The 21,239-nt window shown below is 59.8% G+C and overlaps 8 protein-coding genes across 9 annotated transcripts in view; 3 read left to right on the top strand and 5 right to left on the bottom strand.

Annotated features, from left to right (window-relative positions):
* Positions 1–340, top strand: part of GGTG_09434 (polyadenylation factor subunit 2) — a gene marked incomplete at both ends in the record, with an annotated part of 2,659 nt that extends 2,319 nt beyond the window's left edge. Inside the window, one exon of the mRNA XM_009227283.1 lies at positions 287–340. Coding sequence (XP_009225547.1) covers positions 287–340 — 54 coding nt within the window. The remainder of the gene's footprint in view (positions 1–286) is intronic.
* A 523-nt stretch (positions 341–863) lies between these two features.
* On the bottom strand, positions 864–2,639 carry GGTG_09433 (mitochondrial nuclease). Its single transcript, XM_009227282.1, has one exon. The coding sequence runs from the start codon at positions 2,309–2,311 to the stop codon at positions 1,256–1,258; it is 1,056 nt and encodes a 351-aa protein (XP_009225546.1). The 5' UTR covers positions 2,312–2,639; the 3' UTR covers positions 864–1,255.
* Positions 2,640–3,096: 457 nt separating this feature from the next.
* Positions 3,097–5,835, top strand: GGTG_09432 (the record flags this gene model as incomplete). 2 transcript variants are annotated; one of them, XM_009227280.1, is made up of 3 exons in its annotated part: positions 3,097–3,772; positions 3,872–4,002; positions 4,075–5,505. In XM_009227280.1, exons 1-3 carry the CDS (start codon positions 3,709–3,711, stop codon positions 5,503–5,505), a joined length of 1,626 nt encoding a protein of 541 aa, XP_009225544.1. In that variant the 5' UTR covers positions 3,097–3,708. The 2 variants fall into 2 exon arrangements, with proteins under 2 accessions (XP_009225544.1, XP_009225545.1); XM_009227281.1 differs by lacking the exon at positions 3,097–3,772 and having other exon boundaries at positions 3,788–4,002; positions 4,075–5,835.
* GGTG_09431 (hypothetical protein) lies at positions 5,459–9,351 on the bottom strand. Its single transcript, XM_009227279.1, has 4 exons — positions 8,926–9,351; positions 7,715–8,865; positions 7,405–7,652; positions 5,459–7,337 (listed from the first exon to the last, which is right to left on the bottom strand). Exons 1-4 carry the CDS (start codon positions 9,159–9,161, stop codon positions 5,871–5,873), a joined length of 3,102 nt encoding a protein of 1,033 aa, XP_009225543.1. The 5' UTR covers positions 9,162–9,351; the 3' UTR covers positions 5,459–5,870.
* Positions 9,352–9,461: 110 nt separating this feature from the next.
* On the bottom strand, positions 9,462–11,917 carry GGTG_09430 (zinc finger protein 467). Its single transcript, XM_009227278.1, has 2 exons — positions 11,660–11,917; positions 9,462–11,581 (listed from the first exon to the last, which is right to left on the bottom strand). The coding sequence occupies exons 1-2, from the start codon at positions 11,733–11,735 to the stop codon at positions 9,840–9,842; spliced, it is 1,818 nt and encodes a 605-aa protein (XP_009225542.1). The 5' UTR covers positions 11,736–11,917; the 3' UTR covers positions 9,462–9,839.
* A 25-nt stretch (positions 11,918–11,942) lies between these two features.
* GGTG_09429 (DNA-directed RNA polymerase I) lies at positions 11,943–13,160 on the top strand. The gene is made up of 3 exons (XM_009227277.1): positions 11,943–12,210; positions 12,411–12,803; positions 12,876–13,160. Exons 1-3 carry the CDS (start codon positions 12,173–12,175, stop codon positions 12,910–12,912), a joined length of 468 nt encoding a protein of 155 aa, XP_009225541.1. The 5' UTR covers positions 11,943–12,172; the 3' UTR covers positions 12,913–13,160.
* GGTG_09428 (translocation protein sec63) lies at positions 13,044–16,350 on the bottom strand. The gene is made up of 3 exons (XM_009227276.1): positions 15,632–16,350; positions 13,950–15,561; positions 13,044–13,883 (listed from the first exon to the last, which is right to left on the bottom strand). Exons 1-3 carry the CDS (start codon positions 15,971–15,973, stop codon positions 13,729–13,731), a joined length of 2,109 nt encoding a protein of 702 aa, XP_009225540.1. The 5' UTR covers positions 15,974–16,350; the 3' UTR covers positions 13,044–13,728.
* A 584-nt stretch (positions 16,351–16,934) lies between these two features.
* Positions 16,935–20,836, bottom strand: GGTG_09427 (DNAJ domain-containing protein). Its single transcript, XM_009227275.1, has 3 exons — positions 19,485–20,836; positions 18,191–19,349; positions 16,935–18,118 (listed from the first exon to the last, which is right to left on the bottom strand). The coding sequence occupies exons 1-3, from the start codon at positions 20,173–20,175 to the stop codon at positions 17,878–17,880; spliced, it is 2,091 nt and encodes a 696-aa protein (XP_009225539.1). The 5' UTR covers positions 20,176–20,836; the 3' UTR covers positions 16,935–17,877.
* Positions 20,837–21,239: the final 403 nt, after the last annotated feature.

Raw genomic sequence — 21,239 nt, 5'->3', positions numbered from 1 at the left:
CCGCCCCTGCTCCCGCCCGGCCTGGGCTTCCCCGGAGGAGCAGTCGCCGCCGCCGCCGGGCCGGGAGCGCCGCTCGTGCCGCCTATCCCGGGCTTCCCGGGCTTGGGTGGTGCCGCTGCCGCCGCCGCCGCCGCCGCGCAGGACCAGGACGACGCGGGTCGCAGGCGCGCGCCGCTGCCATCGCAGGAGGAGAGCCTGCGCATGGAGCAGAACAGGGGCCACTACACGCGCGCCCGGTAGCAGAGGGGGCTGTAGTCGTGTTCGCTGAGGACAACATGGAAGCTAGTTTGACGTGGAGAGTGGGTTACTTTTGGCTTTTTTTGAAGCAATTCCAGAGTGAAGCCTCTGTTTTTTTTTGCTCTTTCCATCTACGGGAAGGACAAGATAAAAAAAAAACACAGGTTCTCGGGTCTTTGTATCATAACGAGGATTTCTTTTTCTTTACTTTTCTTTTTGTTACTGTCTGGTCGAAAAAGCCATGATGCTCGAGGGCCAAACGGCATCATTCTTCAGGACGATGGACAATTCTCTCCCACGGTTAGATAAGCGCCACTCGCTACTTGCCCCGATTAGCCTTCCTCGGCGCAACAGGATAGGTCAACGAATGGTAATTCCCCGACGGTTCCAGCGGGTTAGGCACTCTCCTAGCTCCCAAAGGACTCCCGGTGATGGTGGTGTCACCTGACCATCGACTTATGCACCCTCGGTCTCCCAAGACATGCCCGCCTCTCCCGCGCTCATGTGAGCCGAGATGACTCTAGTAGCCTCGGCCACCGTGACAGCGGCGCAGGCACAAGACGCTCATGGGCAGGCCCACGTGCTGCCATGAACCGTCGCTGACGTACATGGCGCATTTCACTTTGCTAGCGTCATCTGCCATCTTGAGATTTAAAATTTGCGTCTATCTAGAAGCGGGCTTCACGAGCTTCAAAAAGCACAAATGAACGCCTTCTGGAAAGCCATCTCCTCCGCCCCGTCTGATGTCTGATGTAGGTGCGCATATGTAACGCTCTCCGCAGCAAGTGTGCGTCGGTCAAAGAAATGGAAGGAAAAGAAAGGATGCTGACATTGAGAGAAGAAGCAATTGGAAGCGAAAAGGTGAAAATTGTCACCAGAAATAAAAAGTATGCAAGACGCCCCCCAGATGCCATCATATGCGCCCCTCTTGGCCGAGATGAAAATGCGTGCGCGGACAAAACCTTGGTGACACAAGTCAAGAAACAAAAAAGAATGCGAAATAGCAATAGAAAGAAGCTCAGGCCTTGGGCGACGCTAGCTTGGGCTGCCCGCCCTTGGCAAACGCCCTCTGACGGTCCGAGTAGTCCTTGACGAGGATGGAGCAGGGCGCGTCGGCGCAGAGGCGTCTGCGGCGGCCGGCGGGCAGCTTGGACGCGAACTCGAGGCCCGACACGCGCTCGACGGCCTCGAGCGGCACCTCAAAGTCGACGAGCGGCTTGTCGTTTGGGATTGGGGCGTTTGGCAGCACAAAGGCGCCCAGGGCCACGTTGCCGCCGGGCCCCTTGCCGTCCTCGGCAAAGATGACCTTGTAAAAGTGCGTGGGTACAGCCACGTTTGGCGGGCTGCCGATCATCTCGTACTTGACGTACCACTTGCCGTCGGCCTCGTCGCGCTTGGGCAGGTACAGCGGGCCCGTGACGACGCGGACCGAGGGGTAGCGGGCCGTGAGGCGGCGGCAAAAGTCCTCGAGGTGGGACCAGTAGTCGCGGTTGAAGCCCTCGCCAACCTGGGGGCACATGTTTGACAGGTAAAAGGTCTCGTCCATGGCGGCCTGGGACCACTTGCAGTCGGCCGCCGGCACCTGGTGGCCGCGGTCGAAGCCGGAGCGGAAGTAGTCCTTGAGCCGCGCCCGGAACTGCTCGGGCACCGCCGGGTCCTCGACGAAGGCCGAGTTCTTGCGGTCGCCGCTGCGCTGGGCCAGCGACGCCGCCGTCATGTGCTCGGCCACCCAGTGCGGGTTGCGCAGCCGCCGGTCGTACGACGACACGAGCGCCTGTCGCGCCGCCAGGTCCGCCACGGGGCCCGGGAACCCGTACTGGAAGAGCCCCGCCGGGTCGACGAGCCCGCCCGTGGTGGCGGCTAGTGGCTGCTGCTGTTGCTGTTGCTGGTGGCCGAACTTTGGGATGGCGGCTGGTGGGGGTGGACTGGGAATAGGTTGGCTGCTGGTGCTGCTGGCCGTGGGCGCCTTGGTCTCGGCGCCCCGCGGCGAGCGGAGAGAGTACATGGCTGCAGTGGCGGCGGCTCCTGTGCCGGCACTGATGGCAGCAACGATTGCGAGGGTGGCTTTAGACATGGTGGCCGTGGGAGGGGCGCTGCGAGCCCGACGCGAGGCGATGGGGGATGATGGTTTAAATAAGCCGGGTGCTATCTACGGCGTGCCTTGCGAGGACTACGGGTCACCAGGGAGCTGACATGCACGAGGCTCGAGCTGGGAGGGCTGACCGAGGCGGGCTGTGAGGCCCCGTGGTGGTGTCGATGCCAGGGAAAAGGCGGCTAGTGATCGCCTCTTGACTGGGCCATGTCTTGAGATTTTTCCGTTTCGGCACGGCACTGGACGCAGGGCAAGATCAGGCGGCGGGGTTGGGGGTCCAGTTTTTTTTTGTGGTCAAGGTTGGTCGCGCTGCTGACAATTGGCTGAAAAGGCCAAAGCTGAGCAATGCTGAGAACCCGGATGGCAAGGCCAAGGCGGGCCCTCGGGCGCGATGCATTTGCACAAGTCAGCGGCGCTCTCGCAGGCCTTACAGAACACAGCACCCGCCTGGCCAACAGGGTGCGCGATGTCCGTCGATAGGGCGGTCTGGTGCGGGCTGCGGCAGCAATTCAGACGATGTTGTCAATGGCATGTTATGCGGCCGCCGGAAGGAGTGCTCGTGCTGTTATATAAACCTAAACCCCTTCCGTGTGCTGTGTGCTAACCTACGGCAGTGCCCGTTTGCATCATTGTGATAGTTCATGGCCTTCATCGCGGGCCTCACTTGATTGATTCATTGCTTGTTCAGCGGCCACCCCTAGCAAACCCACACACACCCGCCCGCCCTCCAGCACCCCGCCATAACCGACAGAAAAAAAGCGCCCCAGCCGCGTTTCAACCTGTTTCGGCAAGCAGTCGGCGCAACCCAGTTCCACCTTGATACACCTTTATTTGATCTCTCTGCCGCCGGCCGCGAAGCTACTTGATCTCCCGATTGCCTCCCTCGCATCGCAACTCCGTTCCTTGCCTCCATCTGCTGCCCGCGCCGTGTCAGCCCCAATCGCTTGCCCCAGTCGATCTCATCTGTGTCTGCGCCTCAGCCCCTCGCCGTGCTTCGCCCGCCCCGAATTGCCCGACTGCCTGCTGCCCGCGAGTATTTAACCGCTGCTCCTGTCCATCGCTTTCCGTGACCCAGGCCAGGCCCTGAGGTTGCCCCATTCGTTCGTGGCGGCAAGAGGAAGAGGAAGCCAAGGCTGCCGTGTCTCGTCTCCTCGTCGTCTTGTCCAAGCTTCCGGCCCTCCTGCGCTTCCTACCAACCCGCCCGTCCTTCTCACGCCGCGAACCGACGAACTTGCAAAAACTCCCCGAGCAAAGCCGCACCCGATATTCCGGTACCCGACCCGACAAGCGTCTGCTGTGCGGCGCAAAGGCCCCCGGTGCCTGGCTGGCTGCCGTAGCACGAGCGCGCGCGCGCAGACCATACACAGGCCGCTGCGACCATGTCACAATCCGACGACGCAAATAACACCCGCGGGTGGGTCATGTGCGCCGTGAGCGGCATAGGTATGTGGAATCCGTCGTGCATCTACGCGCGGGGCTTGCCGTCCTTGACAGATGCGAGAAAGGCTGACAAGGACTGCTGCATCGAACGAACCCACAAAGCGTGCGTTGCCGGTGCCTCGATCATATGCGTGGACTCGCTAGTGCGCCTATTTCCGGGCCAGAAGCGCTTCAGGATACAGGAGAGCAATGTCTTCCTCGCGTGCTCCCTGAGCTTGAGCTTCGGCGTTATGGTAAGTCTTGCCATTGGACCCTCCCGCTGGTCGGTTCGCTCTTGGCTTACACGCATTGTTCCCCCGCTGCAGATATTCTCCGCCCTGTACAACATGCTCCCCGCATCCAAGCGATACCTGCTCAAGGCCGGGTGGCGCGATCAAGAGGCCGGGTTCCTCATGATGGGCTGCTTTGTCGGCGGCTTCATCGGCATCCAGTTCATCTCCAGGCTTCTCCACCGCCTCATGCCCTCGCACGTTGTCGACTGCGACCACACCCACGAAGAACACGCCCACGACGCCCACTCGGGGCACGACCACGGCCATGCCCATGACCACATACACGACCCCAGCGGGCGTCGGTCGAGACCGACGCGCCGGCAGTCGTCCAAGTGCAGCTCCCCCGGACCCCTCATGGTGACAACTCTGGTGGGCCAGAACGCCGCCGCCACCGAGTCGACACCCCTGCTACCCTCGGAGCGGACGGCCAACACGGTCGCCTCGCCCAAGGACGCGCCCGGGAGCGGCGATCTGGCCGACGATCTGGCCTTCTCCCTCGCCAGGAGACCGTCCATAATACAAGTCCGAGACCGCCTCGTATCCTTTGTCAAGGACACAAAAGCCAACTGCGACGAGACCGGCCCCTGCTACGGCTACACGGACCCGTGCGGCCAGGAGTGCTTCAAGCACCTGAGCTCCCGCTCCGCCCTGTCGCGCCTGCCCACGGCCCTGCGCACCACGACGTGGTTCTCGAGCGCGCGTCCCGTCGAGACCGTTCCCGAGGAGGGCCGCGGCGCAGAGGCCACATCCTCGCGGTGTCGGCTGAACAAAACCCGGTCGCGCGGGGCGCCGCACCGCGGCGACGACCACGACCACAGCCACGGGGACGCCCACGACGCCCATGACGACCACGGCCGCCACCACGACCACGGCCATGAGGACCACCACGACCCCCACGACTCCCAGGCATCCACGTCCTTGTGCTCGAGCAACGGCGACGACGACGACGACATCGAGGCGCAGCACCACCACCACGTGCCCACCAACGCCTTCATGGCCATCGGCCTGCAGACCGTCATCGCCATCGCGCTGCACAAGTTCCCCGAGGGCTTCATCACGTACGCCACAAACATGGCCAACCCGGCCCTGGGCTTCAACGTCTTCATGGCCCTCTTCGTCCACAACATCGCCGAGGGCTTCTCCATGGCCCTGCCGCTCTACATGGCCCTGGGCAGCCGCGCCCGCGCCCTGGCCCTCTCGTCCGTCCTGGGCGGGCTCAGCCAGCCCGCGGGCGCCGCCATGGCCTGGCTCTGGTTCAGGGCCGCGCGCCGCTCGCGCTTTCAGATAGACAACGTCGCCTACGCCGCCCTCTTCGCCGTCACGGCCGGCATCATGGCCAGCGTCGCGCTGCAGCTCTTTGTCGAGAGCCTGAGCCTGAACCACAATAGGAACCTGAGCATCGCGTTTGCGTTCCTGGGCATGATCATGCTGGGCCTGAGCAGCGCTCTTGTCGACGACGAGTAGACTTCTCTTTTTTTCTTTCTTTTTTTTACGTCTTGTTGGGTATATTTATCTGGGTAGGCATGGTTTCCAGGTGCATATTTCCGGCTTTTTTTTTCTTCATCTAGTCGTAGCATTACGTACCATTTCCCGATGGGTCTCTTGAATCCCAACTGCACAGAACGGCGTCACTCGGAAGGCTCTGTATCCAGCAACAACACGTGGGTTTCCATAAAAAGGTCATTTTTCCGCTTCGAATCCAGATCGCTCAGAGAATTACTAGTGCCTTTTGCGCTGGCGCCATAGATTGCACAGGGGCTCCCCTCATCCCCAACCGCCCATGTCAAAGTCCGCCATATCCAACGCTCCCGCCCTCCCCAACACCCAAATCAGATGTAAAACATGGTGTCCCTCAGCCTGGCGTGCAACAAGACGTCGTCGCTCGCCACCAGCGCCGGCTCGGCCGTAATGCTCCCCGCGGCGGACTGGGTGGGTGTGTCAAAGACGCCGCTCAGGTACTGGCGCGCGCGCTCGCACGCCAGGTCGGCGTAGTATGCGGGCGTGCAGATGCTGACGGCCTTTGTGGCGCGGCCGTACGTGTAGCACAGGCTCTGCGTCAGCGCCTCGACCACGTCCGAGATGTTGTTGTACGGCGGCGGCACGCTTTTTGCGTAGCGGGTGCGGAAGATCTCGTCCAGGATCACAAAGTAATGCGCCGGGCGAGCCGTGCCCTGCAGCGCCGTGTGCGCCTGCAAAAAGAAGTCCCAGCTCCGCGCCTCGGTCACGCCGCGGTCCACGACGGTGCCGGCCTTGGGGTTGGACGACTTATCCGCTTCGCCCTCGCGGGTGGCGTAGAAGCGCGTGTGGTGGCGCTTGCCAACCACGATGACGGTCAGGCGTGGGAGGCCCTTCTTCTGGTCTGCCGGTGGGTACACTTCTTGGCAGGCCTTCCGGAGGAGCGGCACCTCCTCGTCCAGCACGATCTGGTACTGGCCCTCAGAGACACCGTCGCGGTAGACGAGGATGTTCTCGGGCAGGGCGGCGTGCTTGCCGTACTTTGGGTCCTTCCACAGGCGGAGGCGTGATTTGAGCATCTCGCTCAGGCTCGACACCATCTCCGTGCGGGCCTTGGCCTGGATGCTCAGCACGCCTGGCCACTGGCCGAGCCAGCGGTCGATGCTGGCCACCATGCCGGCGACGCTGGGCGCGTTGGAGGCCGAGCCGGGCGAGGGGTGCGTGACGTCGATCCCCACGACCATGGTCTTGTCCTCGTCAATGATGCCGCGGCGGGGCTGATCGAGGAGCTGGTTGACACCCCCGAGCTTGAGGTTGATCTTGAGGGCCACGTTGGCGAAGTACTGCTCGTTGCACTTTGCGAGCTTGTGGCCGACGGTGCAGACGGTGTGGATGCCGTACCTGACATCGCCCGCGTGTTTGATGCGACTGTACAAAGGCGTGATGGCCTCGGGCATGATGACCAGGAGGAGTTCGAGTCTCTTGGCCGCCATCTCCAGGCGCTGGTCTAGACGGGGATCCTCGGGGCTGCTGAGCTCGAGTCTCTGGCCCTGCATAGGAGCGGCCGCACTGATGCCTCTCTTGACCAGCAAAGCTGTGAATTGCTGCATGGTCGACGACAAACTGGCCTGGTCGAACGCGTCTCGGTGCGTGGGCAACGAGACCAAGAGATATGACCACGAACTCAGCCTTCCGTTCGTGTTGAATCTCACGTCGACCATGTTCCAGCCGCCGAACCGGACTTGGGCGACTTTTTTGTCCTTGTAGTAGACCTTGGGTTCGTCGAGCACACGTCCTGGAACGGTGATCAGGCCGGGGTTGATGGAGACGCCGAATTGGCTCTATACAGTAGATTAGCAGATCCCCTCTCGCTGGGGCTTGGGATACGCCGGGGGATATAATACGTACCAACAGACTGTTAGTGTTGTTTGAAAGACCGATGGTACTCAGCCCCTCGTAGACAATCGAGTTGGCATTGTCTCCCGGCTTGCGGACGGCAAATCGAATCATCTGCTGGGTCTGGGTGGGGTCCAGTTTGGAATTGGCGCACTGGCCCGGAATGACGATGCAGACCTCGGGTGGGAGGTACGTCGGGTTCTCCCGCGTCCCGACATTGACGACGGGGAGATCCGACTTTTGAAGAACCATGCCATACGCTGTGTAGTGTGAGCAAGGCATGTACGGGGATGCGAAGGGCAAGGCTCTAAGGAATGCTCACTGTTCAAGAAGAAATCGTAGACGCTGATGTACCGTCCTCCCGCCGCCGACGCGGCCGCCGCGCCGGGGCCTGCTCCTTTGCCGCCTTTCTTCTTCGCCGGCCCACCACTGGCTTTGGCCGCCGCGCCCGGCTTTGACGGAGGGCTCGAATCCATCCAAAACTCAACCTGCTTTGGTCCAGCACCAAACTCCCGCACTCTAGGCGGGTGAGCGAGGCTGTAGCCGTCGTTCGGCGTGGCAAGCCCCCACACGGTCTTGATCCGATGGATGACCTGGCCGGCCTTGTTCGTCTTCTTTGGCAGGTGCGTGGTCCTCACCCGGACCCTCTTCAGGAACGTCGCCAGCTTGGTCTTGCGATTGCGCCACTGGGGGTCATAGGCGCCTATCAGCTGGTCCAGGGGGCCGTCGAGGTAAAAGGCGGCATTGCTGACGTTGACGTTGACGAGGATCCGGCAGGTCGCCGTGCGAACGCTCGCGAAGAATCCCCGTATCGCCGTCAGCCCGCCGCCAAGGTTCCACTTGGGGGCGTCGGGCAGCAGCGAGAAGGCTTTGGAAGAGCCGAGGGTGGCGTGGTCGTCCGACGACTTGGCATGGTGATTCAGGAAAATATTGAAGGCCTGGATCAGCGGCAGCTTGTTATCGTAGCTTGCCGCAAAGTCCGTTGACGTCAAGTACTCGGTCAGGGAGCCGATGCTTAGCGTGTTCGTGTACAAGATGCGGACGTCGTACTTGTTCGCGCCCTCGCGCGGCTCGTCCTCGCCCTCAGAACGATAAATGATCGAGACTGTCAGGTCATCCTGGGGAAGCTTTTTCCGCGAGACGCAAGTCGACTTGAAATCCGACACTATGTCCTGTCGCAAGGGAGCCAGCTCGGGCGCCTCGAGCAGCAGCCGGACGACTTGGGCCAGCTTCCTGCCGGTGGCCTTTGGTGAGACCGATATGTCGTATCGGTAAAGGGTCAGGTCGGGTGCCGCGATGAGCTCGACGTAGTTGGCCCAAAGTGTGACAGCGGCGCCCCTCGTGCCGAACCCGGGCCTCACAGGCATCGAGGTGTTCAGATTAAGGCGGCTGAGATTCACCTTGGCGGAACCAAGCGCGTTCTCGACGCGCGTGACGGCGCTGCTTGGAGCGGGGATGCTTCCATCTTGGGAGCTGAAGACACAGAATTAGCGCGCGTCCGATGCAGGCGTGATGAGTATTCGGTTCACGTACTGGTAGATGGTGGATTGGGATGGTCCCGGCGCGAAACCCCCACGGCCTCCACCGCGGCCTCCACCTCCGCCTCCGCCTCGCCCGCCTTGAGGCGGTCCATAGGAAGCGCCTCCCCGACCTCCTCTGGCACCTCCCCGCTCCCCACCAAAGTCGCCCCGTCCCCCACGGGCACCTCCGCGAGACCCGCGCTGCCCACGGCCGCCTTGGCCGGAGCCTCGCCCGCCGGGATTTGACATCGGACTAGCTCAAGGGCTGTGGTGGGGACGATTCCCTTGTAAATCGTAAGGATGAATAAGGATGCAGGTATAGATATGGATATTTAAAGGTGCCTTCGCTCACTTGATTCAGTTGGCACCCGACAATCCTGAAAGAAGAGGAAGAAGAGAAAAAAAAATAAGACAAGAGGACACCAACACCCGATTTAAAAGAGAAAAAGGTTTGCCCGCTCGGTTGTGTGGTAGCCAGGCACAACGGGCAGGCAGGGCAGGCACGACCTGGAGGGCCGTTTGCATGTTTGTTGTGGGGCAGGCCCACAGCAATGCCTTGTAAGTGGCCTGAATTCGAGGTTGATGGCTTTAGGCTCAGTCGATTCGCCGATATTCGTGGGATCGTAGCCCGTCATGCTTGATCATTGCGTCCATCTTACCCGTGCGCTGACGTCTATCTATTTTCCATTCCTGCCCAAACCATAGTGCATTTTTTGCCCATCCTACCCACTCCGTCATCATGGTCGTGAGTCCGTTATACATTGTATGTTATTTCCCCATCCACCATTTTTATAACCTGCTTGTTGAGCAGTCATAGCAAAAGAAAAACGCATAAAGTCATGAGTATCGTACACGTGGGTGCAAGTGTGAGTAGGTAAAAAGGATGAGGCCCCGGAAAGAGGTTACAAATCCGTGCGGACAGGGTCTTCAGGTCAAAAGTCTTGGGTCAACAAGAGCACTTAGATCATCAGCCCTGCTGATAGGCCGGTAGGTTATGTCGTAGGTGGACTCTCCGTCAGGCATGCCAGGATTCAGGAGATTTTGGCCCTCGACGGCTGTCTGAAGATACGCGTGGTCTTTGGTACTGTTGAAATCAGATAGGGCGGCTGGCAGATAGGGAGATGCATTCTCAGCCGGCGGCAGAAACCGAACCTCGACTGGGGGATTTTCCTCCCAAGCCGCAGGCAGGATAGGAACCGCATGCCCTGCATATCCATCCCTAGATGAGTGGAGCTGCTTTACGTGCTCATCACGCTCCTCGATTGTGTTAAACGCCTGGAAGCAGTCGGACTGGCTGCAGAAGAGGTCGGTGCTCGCCGCAACCTGCTGCTCTAGCGACACCGCAGTGGGATGAGGTGTGATCTGCTGAGACGCAGCCGCAAACAGCAGCCCGTCATCGTCCTCGTCCCACCCGGCGGTCGCGGTAGATGCGTACATGCTAAAGAGGCCGGCGGGCTTGAGGCCAGCGTCACCGTCGTTCTCATTCTCGTGCAGAGTCTTGGCGAGGCGTGGGAGGTTGAGATGGGCGACGCGGATGTGGTCCTCAAGCCTGCGCTTGGTGTGAAAGCCGCTACCACACGCGGCGCCGTTGCCCCGGGTATTGCCGTCACCGTCGTCGTCGCCGTCGCCTTCCCCGCCCCAGCCGGCAGCGACGAGCTCGGGAGAGTCCGGGAAAGCCACATCGCCGCAGACGAAGCGGTAGCCCTCGTGGACCATGCGTACGTGGACGTTCAGGTTGGCGCGGCGCGTAAACTTCTTGTCGCAGCCGTCCCAGGTGCACGCGACGACCTTGCGGTCGGCGGCCGAGGAGCCCGAGTGGTGCATCTCGATGTGGCGCTCGAGCTCCCACTGGGAGCCGCAGCGGGCGTCGCAGAAGAGGCAGTCGACGTGGCAGCGGCGCATGTGCACCATGAGCAGGTGCATGGTGGTGAAGCCGGTGCGGCGGCCGCCCTCGCCGTCCTCCTTGCCGCATTCGTCGCACCAGAAGCGGAGCTCGCCGTGCTCGCGCTGGACGTGCTTGCGCAGCGTGTTGGCCGTGTCGAAGCCGGCGCCGCAGTTGTCGTGCGAGCAGGCAAAGGCGGGCTGGCCCAGGTGGTCGGCGCGGACGTGGCGCTGCAGGGTCTGGTGCTTGCGGAAGACCTTGTCGCAGGGGCCGTGGCCAGTGCAGGGGAAGCGGCCCTGTCCCGAGTGCACGACGGCGTGGCGACGGAGGCGGGTGCCCGTCAGGAAGGTCTTGTCGCAGCCGGGCTCGGGGCAGGCGTACTGCCGCTCGCCCGTGTGGGAGCCCTTGATGTGCTGCTTCAGGTGCTTCTCGTTGAAGTAGGCCTTGTCGCAGCCCTCGTGGGGGCACTTGAGCGCCCGGTCGCCCATGTGCGAGCGCAGGTGGGCGGCGAGGCGGGCGGGCCGGTTGAAGGTCTTGGGACAGCCGGGGTGTGTGCACTTGATGGTCTTGAGCATGGACGGAAACACCTTGCGGGACACTGCCGTAGACGTCGACGGCGGGCCCGACTTGGTGTCGCCGGCTCTGGTGATGGTGGTGGCAGGGGTTGACTGGTCATCGTCGTCCACCTCGCCGTCGGACTCTGAGCCCGAGTCTACGTAGGATGCCGCTGAGGACTGGACGTCCCCGTCGTCGTGTGAGTCTGATTCATTGCCATCGTACTCTGCTGCTGTACCGCCCAGCATTAGTCGCCTGATCCACACATACAACCGTCGTCGATGTCTGTCGAGCTGAGGGCCTGGCTTACCATTGACATGCTTAGCCACAGTCAATCGGCGCTTCGGCCGGCTGCTAGGGTGCTCCTCCTCGTTCCTTCGCTTCATGGCAGTTCACGGAGCCCTCGAGTCCATGCTCGGCCTGTCGAAGCTTGCTGGCTTTTGGAGCTTCCCGTCACCCGCAATTGAAAGCAACATTTCTTGATTGTGGGGAGGAAAAATTCTTATCAACTTATCAGTGCGCGAACTCTTGGCACGCCCAGCCGGGTCTGTGCATCAGCTGGTCCCTGTCTTTTGGGCCCAGGGGGGTTGGAGCTTGCTCCAGAGGGGGGCGTGCTTATATCATCCGTCTGAGTCGCGGTTGGCTCTTGGAATTTTTTCTCGAGGCTTCGGTCGCTTTGTCGCACCAAACATAGCCGCTTCCCCATCACTGCGCAACCCGTCACGCCTCCCTGTTGCGCTTTCGATCTCGACATCTCAAATCCGGTGTCGCATCCGGCGGCTGGCACAACACATCCCATCTTCGACTCTCCCGATCTGCAAACATGTCCGACTACGGCGGTGACGACGATGGTGGTGGTGGGTGAGTCAAACCCCCTTTGACGCGGCGCGCGCGCGCGCGCGTCGGCCAGGGAGCACGACGGTTTCCAGGCAGCGGCGGCACATGGGCGGAAAGGGAGAAAATCAGATGGGAAAACGAGAAGAGGATGGAATATAGTCGCAGACAGGAAGAAGAAGAAGAACACACTGCAATGAGCAGTCCAGAACTGACCCCTCCAACAGCCAGGACTTCAACGACGACGGGCTCCTGTACGAGGAGGACGGCGCGGGCGACTTCGACCCCGAGGTGCCCGTGTCGGACGACGAAGACATCGGCGGCGACGACCCCAACGTCGTCGTGTCGGGCGATCCCAACGGCGCGGCCAAGCGCGGCGGCGGCAACACGCTCAAGTCGCACAAGGACAAGAAGATCCCCAACGACAAGCGCACCACGACGCCCTTCATGACAAAGTACGAGAAGGCCCGCATCCTCGGCACCAGGGCCCTGCAGATCAGCATGAACGCCCCCGTGCTCGTCGACCTCGAGGGCGAGACAGACCCACTCCAGATCGCGATCAAGGAGCTCGCCGAGAAGAAGATCCCGCTCATCATCCGACGGTACATGCCCGATGGATTGTAGGTTATCCTTGGACGTCTTGGTGAGGATGGCGCGCGTCCTTGAAAAAGTACGCTGACTGGTTGCAATAGCTACGAGGACTGGACTTGTGAAGAGCTTCTCCAGTAACGCGTCCTCAGTCAGGGGATATTCACCCATGTTGCAGCTTTGGTAGAGTATTGTAACTGCCAACATCCGGCGCTCCTGAGGATGCTCTTCCTCAATATAGGGCCGAACGAGTTCCGCCGCTAGTCTCCGGCTACCAGTAGACAGGATATGGCAACGCAGTAAAAACAAAGAAGCGATGAAAAAATATAGATTGTAGTTAGCGTTGGCGTTACGGCTGTGGTAGGACCTATATTTCAAGGCTCCTAGGTTGAATACCATTCAAATCAGTTTCTATGGGCAAGCTCCACGGTACCAAGAATGGGAACAGTTGGCTGCGAGACCTTCAGCGCCAAGTGTTGCTTCTCATAAGTCGACACCCATGAGACCATCTAGAAAACAGGTGGTGCCAGCAGTACGGTCAGCACGCTAAGACCGAAATCCAGGCTCAACACCAAACATGGAAGCACCGTCCGGTTTAGAATATATAAAAGCGAGATGAACAAACGCCGTGTATGGCCCATGTCTTGGGGGTGATGAATGCCGCGACGCCCACGAAAGAAAATAATAAAAACAGACGGTATTTACAGGAAGGGAATTGGATAATCGGGTTGTTGGGAGGGGCAGAATCTAGTCTGATTTGACGAAAATGATGAAGCGTAAGTCGGGGAGACCTGACAGCGGCCACTTTCAAACAAAGGAGGTGAATTAAACAGAACAGCCGCTTAAAACAGGCCCGGTCCCATTCAAAGGCAAGATATGCAGTTCGCTTTGGTATTTAACCGTTCTCTGGTGATTACCCGTTTCATAACCCTCTTTTAATCGCACACAGTCCAGAGCTCACGACTCGTCTTCAGTATCAGTGTCGGTGTCGCTGGTATCTTCGGCTTCTTCCTCCGTGCCGCTCTCGTCCGAGTCATCGGAGTCGTCCTTTTTCCTCCTGCGCGGAGGAGGGGCACCGCCCTTGGCCGCGTTCATGATGCCAGCGATGGAATCTAGGGTCGATGTTAGCACTGGTGAAAGGGTAACGATGGGATAATGGCAAGAAGAGATAAACTTACCCTCCTCTGGCTCGCTGATATCGTCGTCGTCAGACATCTCCTCGGCCCTGCTGGCCTCCTCGACTACCAGTGTGACCTCCATCTTGGTGTCGAAGCCGACATAGCTGTCGCAGACGACGTGCATGACGAACGTGTAGTGACCGGTCTGAGGCGGTGCCTGGAACTGAGCCTTGAGGGTCTGCATCTCATACGTCGGCGTCTTGCCGTCCTCCTTGAAGATGGGGCGATCAAACTGGGCAAAGGTGAATGGCGGCACGGCCATCTTGCCCTGCTTCGAGTCCGTGAGGAAGACGTGCCAGCGCGGGGAGTAGTCGCGGGCAAAGTAGGGCGCAAAAACCAGGGGAGGCACAATGGGCTTGTCATCAACAAGCTCGAAAACGGGCTTGCCCTTCTCGTCCTTGCCGACTTGCCTCTTCTTGCGCCCCAGGATGGCGTCCAGATCGTCCTCGGCCGGGTCAACATCCTCCAGGTCAAAGTCCTTGATAGGCGGCACGTTTTCGCTTCCGGGCGGCACGAAGCGGCCCTTGACAACCAGGGTAACGAGCGAGGACGGGATGATAAACCTCTCGCCGGTAACCTTGAAGAAGGCCTTGGCGACACGGAAGTAGGGAAGCTGCTTGGCGACGTCGACTGCGGTCTGGTACTCGGCCTCGGTCAGGAGCCCCTGGCCGACAGCAAGGCTGCGGCGCTTGACGTCGGGCTGGTCCATGAACCTCTGGACGCTGGCGCGGACCTTGGAGTCACCCTCAATGGCCTTGACAATGGTGGGGCTGAAGTTGGGCAGCTGCAGGAGCGGGGACGATTTGGGAGGGATGGCCTGGATGAGGATCTGGCTGGCGTAATAAGACGACAATATCGGTGCCGTGTTGCCATATGCGAGGGCGATAGCGGTGAAAGACTTGGTCAGGGAGTGTGCGATTGGGCCAACCTCGAGCTTGGCCTTGGTGAGCTTCTGGTCGTCGAGCTCGATGCGACCCAGGTAGGCCCACAGGAGAGCCAGCACCTTGCGCCTCACGCCATTCTCGAGATCCTCCAGCTTCTCCTTCTCCTTCAGAGACATGCTAGCAGCAAAAGGTGACGTCTCGCCGGGCGCAGTGATTCTGGACTCAATTTTGGCCAGACCAGAGTCTGCATTGTTGCCCTTGAAGAGCCCTTCAAACTCCTTACCAGTGCTCAAGGCAGATACGACGCCGCCCTCGTCTATATCATCCTCGTACTCAATGAACAACCGGTTGGCGCTCTCCATGAGGGGACCCTCCTTGGATTGCTTTTGGGTTCCATACCACCAGGAACCGACCAGGTAGGGGAGCATGATGCCGAAGAGGAGCGAGTAGACGAGGAGGACATACTTTCCGTTGCCGTCCGACACAATGGCCTTGGGGAGAGCAATGTTGATGCTGAAGCCCTGCTTGCCGTCGGGGTGGCCGAACTGGATGTAGTTGTTCCTTACATCCTCGTCCGTGAGCGCCTGGTAGGCCTTGGAGATCTCAACGTACTTGTCGTTCAACGACTCGATCGTCTCATTCTTTGCCGGGTCGGGCTGGACCTTGTCGGGGTGGAGCTTGCGCGAAAGGTCCCTGTACGTCTTCTTAATGACTTTCTCGGAGGCGGTCTGCGGGGCAAGAGGGTCAGAACGGCATTACAGGGCATGGCCAATTAAAGCAGTGTGGGGAGGCGCGTACCTCGGAGAGACCCAGGATGTCGTAGGGGTTCCAGATCTTGTGGTTGGGCGCCTCGGTGATACTGATGAGGTAGAGCATGTAGCCCATGACAGCCCAGCCGGCAATGACGAAGAAGGCCAGGCCGAGCCTGCGGTGGCGGCGCTTCTCGGCCGACCTGACCGTCTTGACGATGGCGCCCTCCTTGGGCGAGTAGTCGGTCTTGATGCGGGGGAAGGAAGCTGCCGGGTCCCGCGTGCGGCTGACGAGCATGTATGTGAGGGGCAGCGTCACGATTGTGGTGAGCGTGAAGACAAAGAAGGGCCAGAGGTGGCCCTCCTCGTCGTACGAGTAGTCGCTGCTCATCTTGGTGAGCGGGCGCGGCGAGCCTCCTCAGCGGCGGCGCTGCTAGACGGGTGCTGCCAAGCAAGCCTCGACGATGCGCGATCTGGTTTCTCTCAGTGGTCGTGGTTGAAGTGTCTTGTGCGGGGATGGTCTGAAGATGAGGAAGAACAAACGGGCAATGCGTGGATGATATACAAGCGCGCGCAGCCAGACCGTGGACTGTAATGTGTCCTAAGGCAAGATCACTCAAAGTCTGGGTTGGAAAGTGAGAGAGGGATGGTGCATATGTGGCCGTCCAGATGATGAGCGTTCCTGCGCTTTCGGCCAGCGCAAAACCCAACTCGGAATCGTCTACCGTGGCCTCCCAAAAATTCAGGCAGGGGTCATACAGACGGTACCAAGATTGAGTGGGGACGCTGACTCCGTCTCCGCAAAGGCACAGGCTTGTTTCGAGAATTGTGTGGAAACGCCTATTCAAGCCACGACACAGTGTGCGGCGAGCCGAGAAAGCCAGGATCCGAAAGCTGCGACGCTGAGCTTGGTCGCTGGTTTATTTATACACACAGTGGGGGTTTTGCGCACATGTTACTTTCGAAAACGGCCAAGAGAGAACAGAGGCAGAAGCAAATGCTAGTAGCCTAGTGAGAACTAGATTTAGGTCGGAATAAGAGTTGAACGACCCGGAGCGTAGAAATTTATTTACTTGACAGGTGGTTCAAGGCGTGATTGAGAAATGAAAATGCCGTCGATACTTTTATCCTCTGGGCGTATAAGCTCGATGTGGCTATGTGCAGGCCGGGGGCTGAGTCTTACAACAAAGAAAGAGACATCCACGACAGAAATAGCAAGACTTTCCACCGAAGGTCGAGGCGCCCATGAGGCCACAGTTCTACACAGGTATCCAACGTGTCCATCCAGCATAGACTCACAATAATGATCAGGGATGAAAGCCAACCGAGGCGAGGGCGAGTCACAAAATAACTTCACTCGGAACCATCACACAATCCACAGCTAGAAGGCCACACAGCCGGCAACATCTTGGGTAGTTCAAAAGTGCCAAGTGCCTGAGAATCGACACGGTCGATTTCCAACATCTAACTAGGAAATTATGACACGTGAGAAAAATGAAGTGGGTTCGCGAGGCCCGTTGCAAGAAAAGCCACACAGCCCGGTTCGCCCCCTTTCCTTGACAACGCCCGATATCGTGTTGCTGAGACCATTCATGAAGACAAGAAATGCGAGGGAAGGGTAGAGATGAACAATAACGGTAGCAGGAGGACGAGTAAAGGAACAGGGAGAGTAGGAAGAAAATGTGCGGTCTATCAGTGACGACGGGTAGTGTTCCCTCCCACACTTGCTACACCTTTCTAGAAAACAAGAACACGAAGCAAAAAATTAAAGCGGGATGGTGCGCGCGCCGCCAATCTATGCGTCCCGGCTTGCGAGGCCGCCCAAGAAACAGGGGGGAAACAAAAAGACGGCGGCCTTTTACTTCAATGACGGTCCCCTCCGTGACGGTCCCGGTCCACGGCAAATTTAGCCGCGGCCACGCTAAAGACATACATGACACCACAGATCAGGATTAAAAAACCAACAAGATTGGGCGGTAGGAGCACGGCGGCGCCGACAAGCCAGGGCCACAGCTTTCGGATCCGGGTTAGCTTCCGCTCGTCGCTGTCCCTGGCGGCCGCGAAGCCGCTTTTGTTGCCGCGCGTCCCGGCGGCGTACATGTTCCTCTCATCCCACTCGCCCTCCGTCTGGTCTCGGGCGGTATGCCCTTGGTCAGGCCCGTGGTCGAAGCTTTCGTCCTCCGAGTCAGAATACAGACCATAACCCCGGGTGTCCTCGGCCTCCTCATCGGAACGGGACGAGGCGCAAGAATCGGAGCTGTCTTCTCCATCGTCAACGTCGTCGGGCCTGGGTTGTCAAGAGTACTGGAAGCCGCCGGGGTATCCGCGCTGGCGGGGGCCGCCAGCTCCCCCGGCGTTGAAGTTGAAGCTGGCGCCGCCGGGGAAGCCACCACCGCCGCCGCCGCCGCCAAAAGCGCCGCTGTTGCCCATCATGCTAAAGAGCACGTCGGGGTCGATGCCGCCGTGCATGCCGCCGCCGCCAAACATGTCCGAAGGGTCGACCAAATCGTCGCCGCTGTCGTACCGGGCCCGCTTCCTATGGGACAGATGTTGGTTAGTTGAGCCAAGCGAGGTTTGGGTGCCTGACGTGATCGAGATTAAAACTTACTGAGGGTCGCTCAAGGTCTCGTACGCTTCGCCAATATCCTTGAAACGCGCCTCGGCCGCCTCGTCGCCCGGGTTCTTGTCCGGGTGGTGGATGACCGCAAGCTTCCGGTAGGCCTTCTTGATCTCCTTGTCGTCGGCATCTTTGGTCACGCCGAGAATCTTGTAGTAATCCTTACGCTGGCTCTTCTTGAGTTCCATCTCGGCCTTCCTCAGCTCTTGCCTCAGACTGCGGTCCTCTGGGTCCATGTCCGAGAGCGCCTTCCACTCCCGGGCAGCATCCTCCCACCTGTCAGCCAGCCCGAGGGCGTTGGCCTTGGTTTTGCGAGCCTTGATGTAGCTGGGATCGAGGGACAGGGCCTTGTCACAGTCGGCGATGGCTTGCTCGTGCATCCGCAGCTTGGTAAAGGCCAGAGCCCTGTTCTGCAGGATCTTGGAGTTGGTGCCCTTGTTGTAGGGGTCGACCTCAAGGGCAGATGTGTATTTGTCGACGGCATTCTGCCACCGGCCGCTCTTGTACTCATTGTTACCCTCCTCCTTCATGCGGTCGAGCCTCTGGACTACCCTGAGCCACTTGACGGCGTCCTTGAAGTCCGGGTCGAGACTGACGGCCTTGCGGAAGTGCTGGACGGCCTTATCGTTCTCACCCTGCGAGTACAGAGCCCGACCCCTTAGTACGAGGGCCTCGGGGTCCTGGTTGTTGCCCCGCAGGAGCGACATGGCCACGTTCTGCACCTCACCGAGCGAGTTGACGTCGCCCATCTTGAGCAGTGCCTCGCCACGCATGAGCTGCCACTTGCGGGGCTTGAGGGCGCCGATACCCAGATGCCGCTCGGCCATGTCGAGGGCGCGAAGCACCATGGAGCTCGCACCGCTCCTGAGAGCGTCCTGGGCCGACCTGACGTGCTGCAGCATCTCCCGGGCGGGGGCCGTGTCCTTGGCAGAGGGAGGCGGCCTGATGCGGTTGAAGGTTGCGATAGCATCTTCAGGCTGGCCCAGGTTGGTGTAAATGCGAGCTAACCGGAGAAGAGTCTTGGGGTTTCCGGGATCCAGTTCAATAGACCGCTTGCAATCCTCTAACGCGTCTTCGTGCTTTCCAGCCAGCATGTAGGCGGCAGCCCGATTGCTCAGAAAGACGGGAGAGTCGGGCACCAGGTTGACAGCTGTGTGTGGTGGGTGGAGAGTGGACATCAGTATTACGTCTGGTGGGGTCTTTGCGGGCTGACTCCATCACGAGGCTGCAAGTAACGAGACGAGAAAAAAAAAGGGCAAGAAAAATTTGATGACACAGCACATACCCTTTGTGTACTCGCCGATGGCACGGTGATACTCCTTGTCCTTGAAAAACCTATTTCCAAGGGCCTTGAATGTCTCGGCCTCGTCGGCAGGCGTCGGGGCCGGGGACGTGTGTGGCGGGGGTATAGGGACGGTCTCCTTGGGCTCGGGGACGCCATTTGTATGACTGGCTGCAGCAGCTGCTGAGGAGGCCGAGGCGGCCACAGGCGGGGCAGGCTGGGGCTTCGGGGCGGCAGCGGGCTTGGGCGACGGGGTGGCGCCGTTGATGGGCTCCTTGTCGATGTCCATGGAGTCGCGGTTGGCCGACATGTTTGACATGGCCGAGTAGCGCTTCCGCTGCTCGGGGGGCAGGTTGAGCGGGTGGGTGTCGGGGTCAATCTTTTTGGCTCGCCGCGAGGAACCCGGGTCGGTCGAGTGCCGGCCAAAGGAGCGGGAGGTGCGCGGCTTCTGGTCGCGGGGCGCGGCCTGCTGCTGCTGTTGCTGCTGCGGCTGGGGGCTCTGCACTGGCGAGGGTGGTGCGGCGGCTTGTGTGGCGGGCTTGGGGGTGGCGGAGAGTTTTGATGGGGATTTTGTGTGAGTGCGGGAGGGGCCCTTTGCGGGCGAGGAAGGCTCCGGGTGGGAGAAGTCGTCCTCTTCTTCGCCGCTGTCCGGTGGCTGCGATTTTTTGGACGTTTTCTTGCCGAAAAACTTCATTTGGAGTTGTTCGGACCGGACGGAGCAGCCGCGGAGGAATTTGCTAGAACCCCTTAAGACCTTGGGTTAATGCTGCTTGTCGCCCACTCGCGTGCTAGTCGAGCGGTTGGACCTGAGGTGGGAGCGGTAGCCACCGAGCCGAGCAGCAAGGTCAGCCCGGACTCAGAGCTGCATCAAGGCAGGCAAAGAGGTGGCAGCACTGAAGCGCCGGACAGAGGGGCGTCGTCGCTGTGTGCGTTTTTTTTTTTTTTCTCTTCTTTTTTTTTTCGGTTTTTTTTTTCGTTTTTTTTTTTTCCCTTTGACTTTTTTTTCCTTGTCTGGTCTCCCGCTCTTCCCCTCGTGGCGGTCGGGCGATGTGGCGGTCGGACAGAATGTCGGGTGTTTAAAGGCAGCAATGATGCTGGGCCGCAGTGAACCAGGTGGGCGGCTCTTTTGGGTTGAAGAATGCAGCAGCCGTGGAGTGCGCAAAATCTTCGTTCGGGCCAGAGAAGGACAGCGAACACGACAGAAGGAGGACACAAGCAGACTGGACAAGCAAGGCTCGAGGAGGACGGGAAATTTTTGGCAGGCCCTCCAGTCAAAAAGAAGTAGGAAAATAAGAAAAAAGCGACCTAAATAAAAAGGAATTCTTTTAGGTGCCAGCAAATTATCAGCTCGCCTGTCCCAGCCCAAATTCGTCACAGGGGATCAGGCTGGCTCTGTCATCCTCGCTGCTCTTCCGCCGGCTCCTCGCCCACACTGGGACGTGCATCCGACAATCCCATTAACCCCCCAACCCATGGAATACCTTTTTTCTTTGTACCGGGGACATGTGGAGCTGCGTACATTTGCAGCGCCCGAGGGTCACGACTACCGCGCATGTCATCCCCCACTTTCGACTCCCCGCCACCATTACCATTACGCTAACACGGCTACAGGGGTTGTTTGTTGCTGAAGGCACCAGACATGGTTTGGTGGCTCCGTTGCCAGCCACAACCTCATGGGGGGAAAAAACGAGAGCGGAGAGACAGAGAGGCCTAGAGTGATGTGCGATCTCTGTTTACTCTCTTGACTGGCTGGCCTGT

This window comes from Gaeumannomyces tritici, assembly GCF_000145635.1.
Source record: "Gaeumannomyces tritici R3-111a-1 unplaced genomic scaffold supercont2.5, whole genome shotgun sequence".
Lineage (NCBI taxonomy): Eukaryota > Fungi > Ascomycota > Sordariomycetes > Magnaporthales > Magnaporthaceae > Gaeumannomyces > Gaeumannomyces tritici.
Note: the sequence above shows the minus strand (reverse complement) of the source record. Positions and strands in the feature narration are given on the sequence as shown.

Bases quoted from the DNA above. Each gene is read 5' to 3' on its own strand.
- GGTG_09429 (XM_009227277.1), top strand. From the start codon at position 12,173: ATGTCCGACTACGGCGGTGACGACGATGGTGGTGGTGG. The intron at 12,211-12,410 runs GTGAGTCAAACC...CCCCTCCAACAG, and splicing joins GACGACGATGGTGGTGGTGG to CCAGGACTTCAACGACGACG. The intron at 12,804-12,875 runs GTAGGTTATCCT...TGGTTGCAATAG, and splicing joins CGGTACATGCCCGATGGATT to CTACGAGGACTGGACTTGTG.
- GGTG_09430 (XM_009227278.1), bottom strand. From the start codon at position 11,735: ATGAAGCGAAGGAACGAGGAGGAGCACCCTAGCAGCCGGCCGAAGCGC. The intron at 11,582-11,659 runs GTAAGCCAGGCC...TGGGCGGTACAG, and splicing joins TGTGGCTAAGCATGTCAATG to CAGCAGAGTACGATGGCAAT.
- GGTG_09431 (XM_009227279.1), bottom strand. From the start codon at position 9,161: ATGTCAAATCCCGGCGGGCGAGGCTCCGGCCAAGGCGGCCGTGGGCAG. The intron at 8,866-8,925 runs GTACGTGAACCG...CTGTGTCTTCAG, and splicing joins TCCCAATCCACCATCTACCA to CTCCCAAGATGGAAGCATCC. The intron at 7,653-7,714 runs GTGAGCATTCCT...CACACTACACAG, and splicing joins CTACGATTTCTTCTTGAACA to CGTATGGCATGGTTCTTCAA.
- GGTG_09427 (XM_009227275.1), bottom strand. From the start codon at position 20,175: ATGAAGTTTTTCGGCAAGAAAACGTCCAAAAAATCGCAGCCACCGGAC. The intron at 19,350-19,484 runs GTATGTGCTGTG...CACCACACACAG, and splicing joins CATCGGCGAGTACACAAAGG to CTGTCAACCTGGTGCCCGAC. The intron at 18,119-18,190 runs GTAAGTTTTAAT...TCTGTCCCATAG, and splicing joins GAGACCTTGAGCGACCCTCA to GAAGCGGGCCCGGTACGACA.
- GGTG_09428 (XM_009227276.1), bottom strand. From the start codon at position 15,973: ATGAGCAGCGACTACTCGTACGACGAGGAGGGCCACCTCTGGCCCTTC. The intron at 15,562-15,631 runs GTACGCGCCTCC...CTTGCCCCGCAG, and splicing joins ACATCCTGGGTCTCTCCGAG to ACCGCCTCCGAGAAAGTCAT. The intron at 13,884-13,949 runs GTAAGTTTATCT...CATCGACCCTAG, and splicing joins TATCAGCGAGCCAGAGGAGG to ATTCCATCGCTGGCATCATG.
- GGTG_09433 (XM_009227282.1), bottom strand. From the start codon at position 2,311: ATGTCTAAAGCCACCCTCGCAATCGTTGCTGCCATCAGTGCCGGCACA.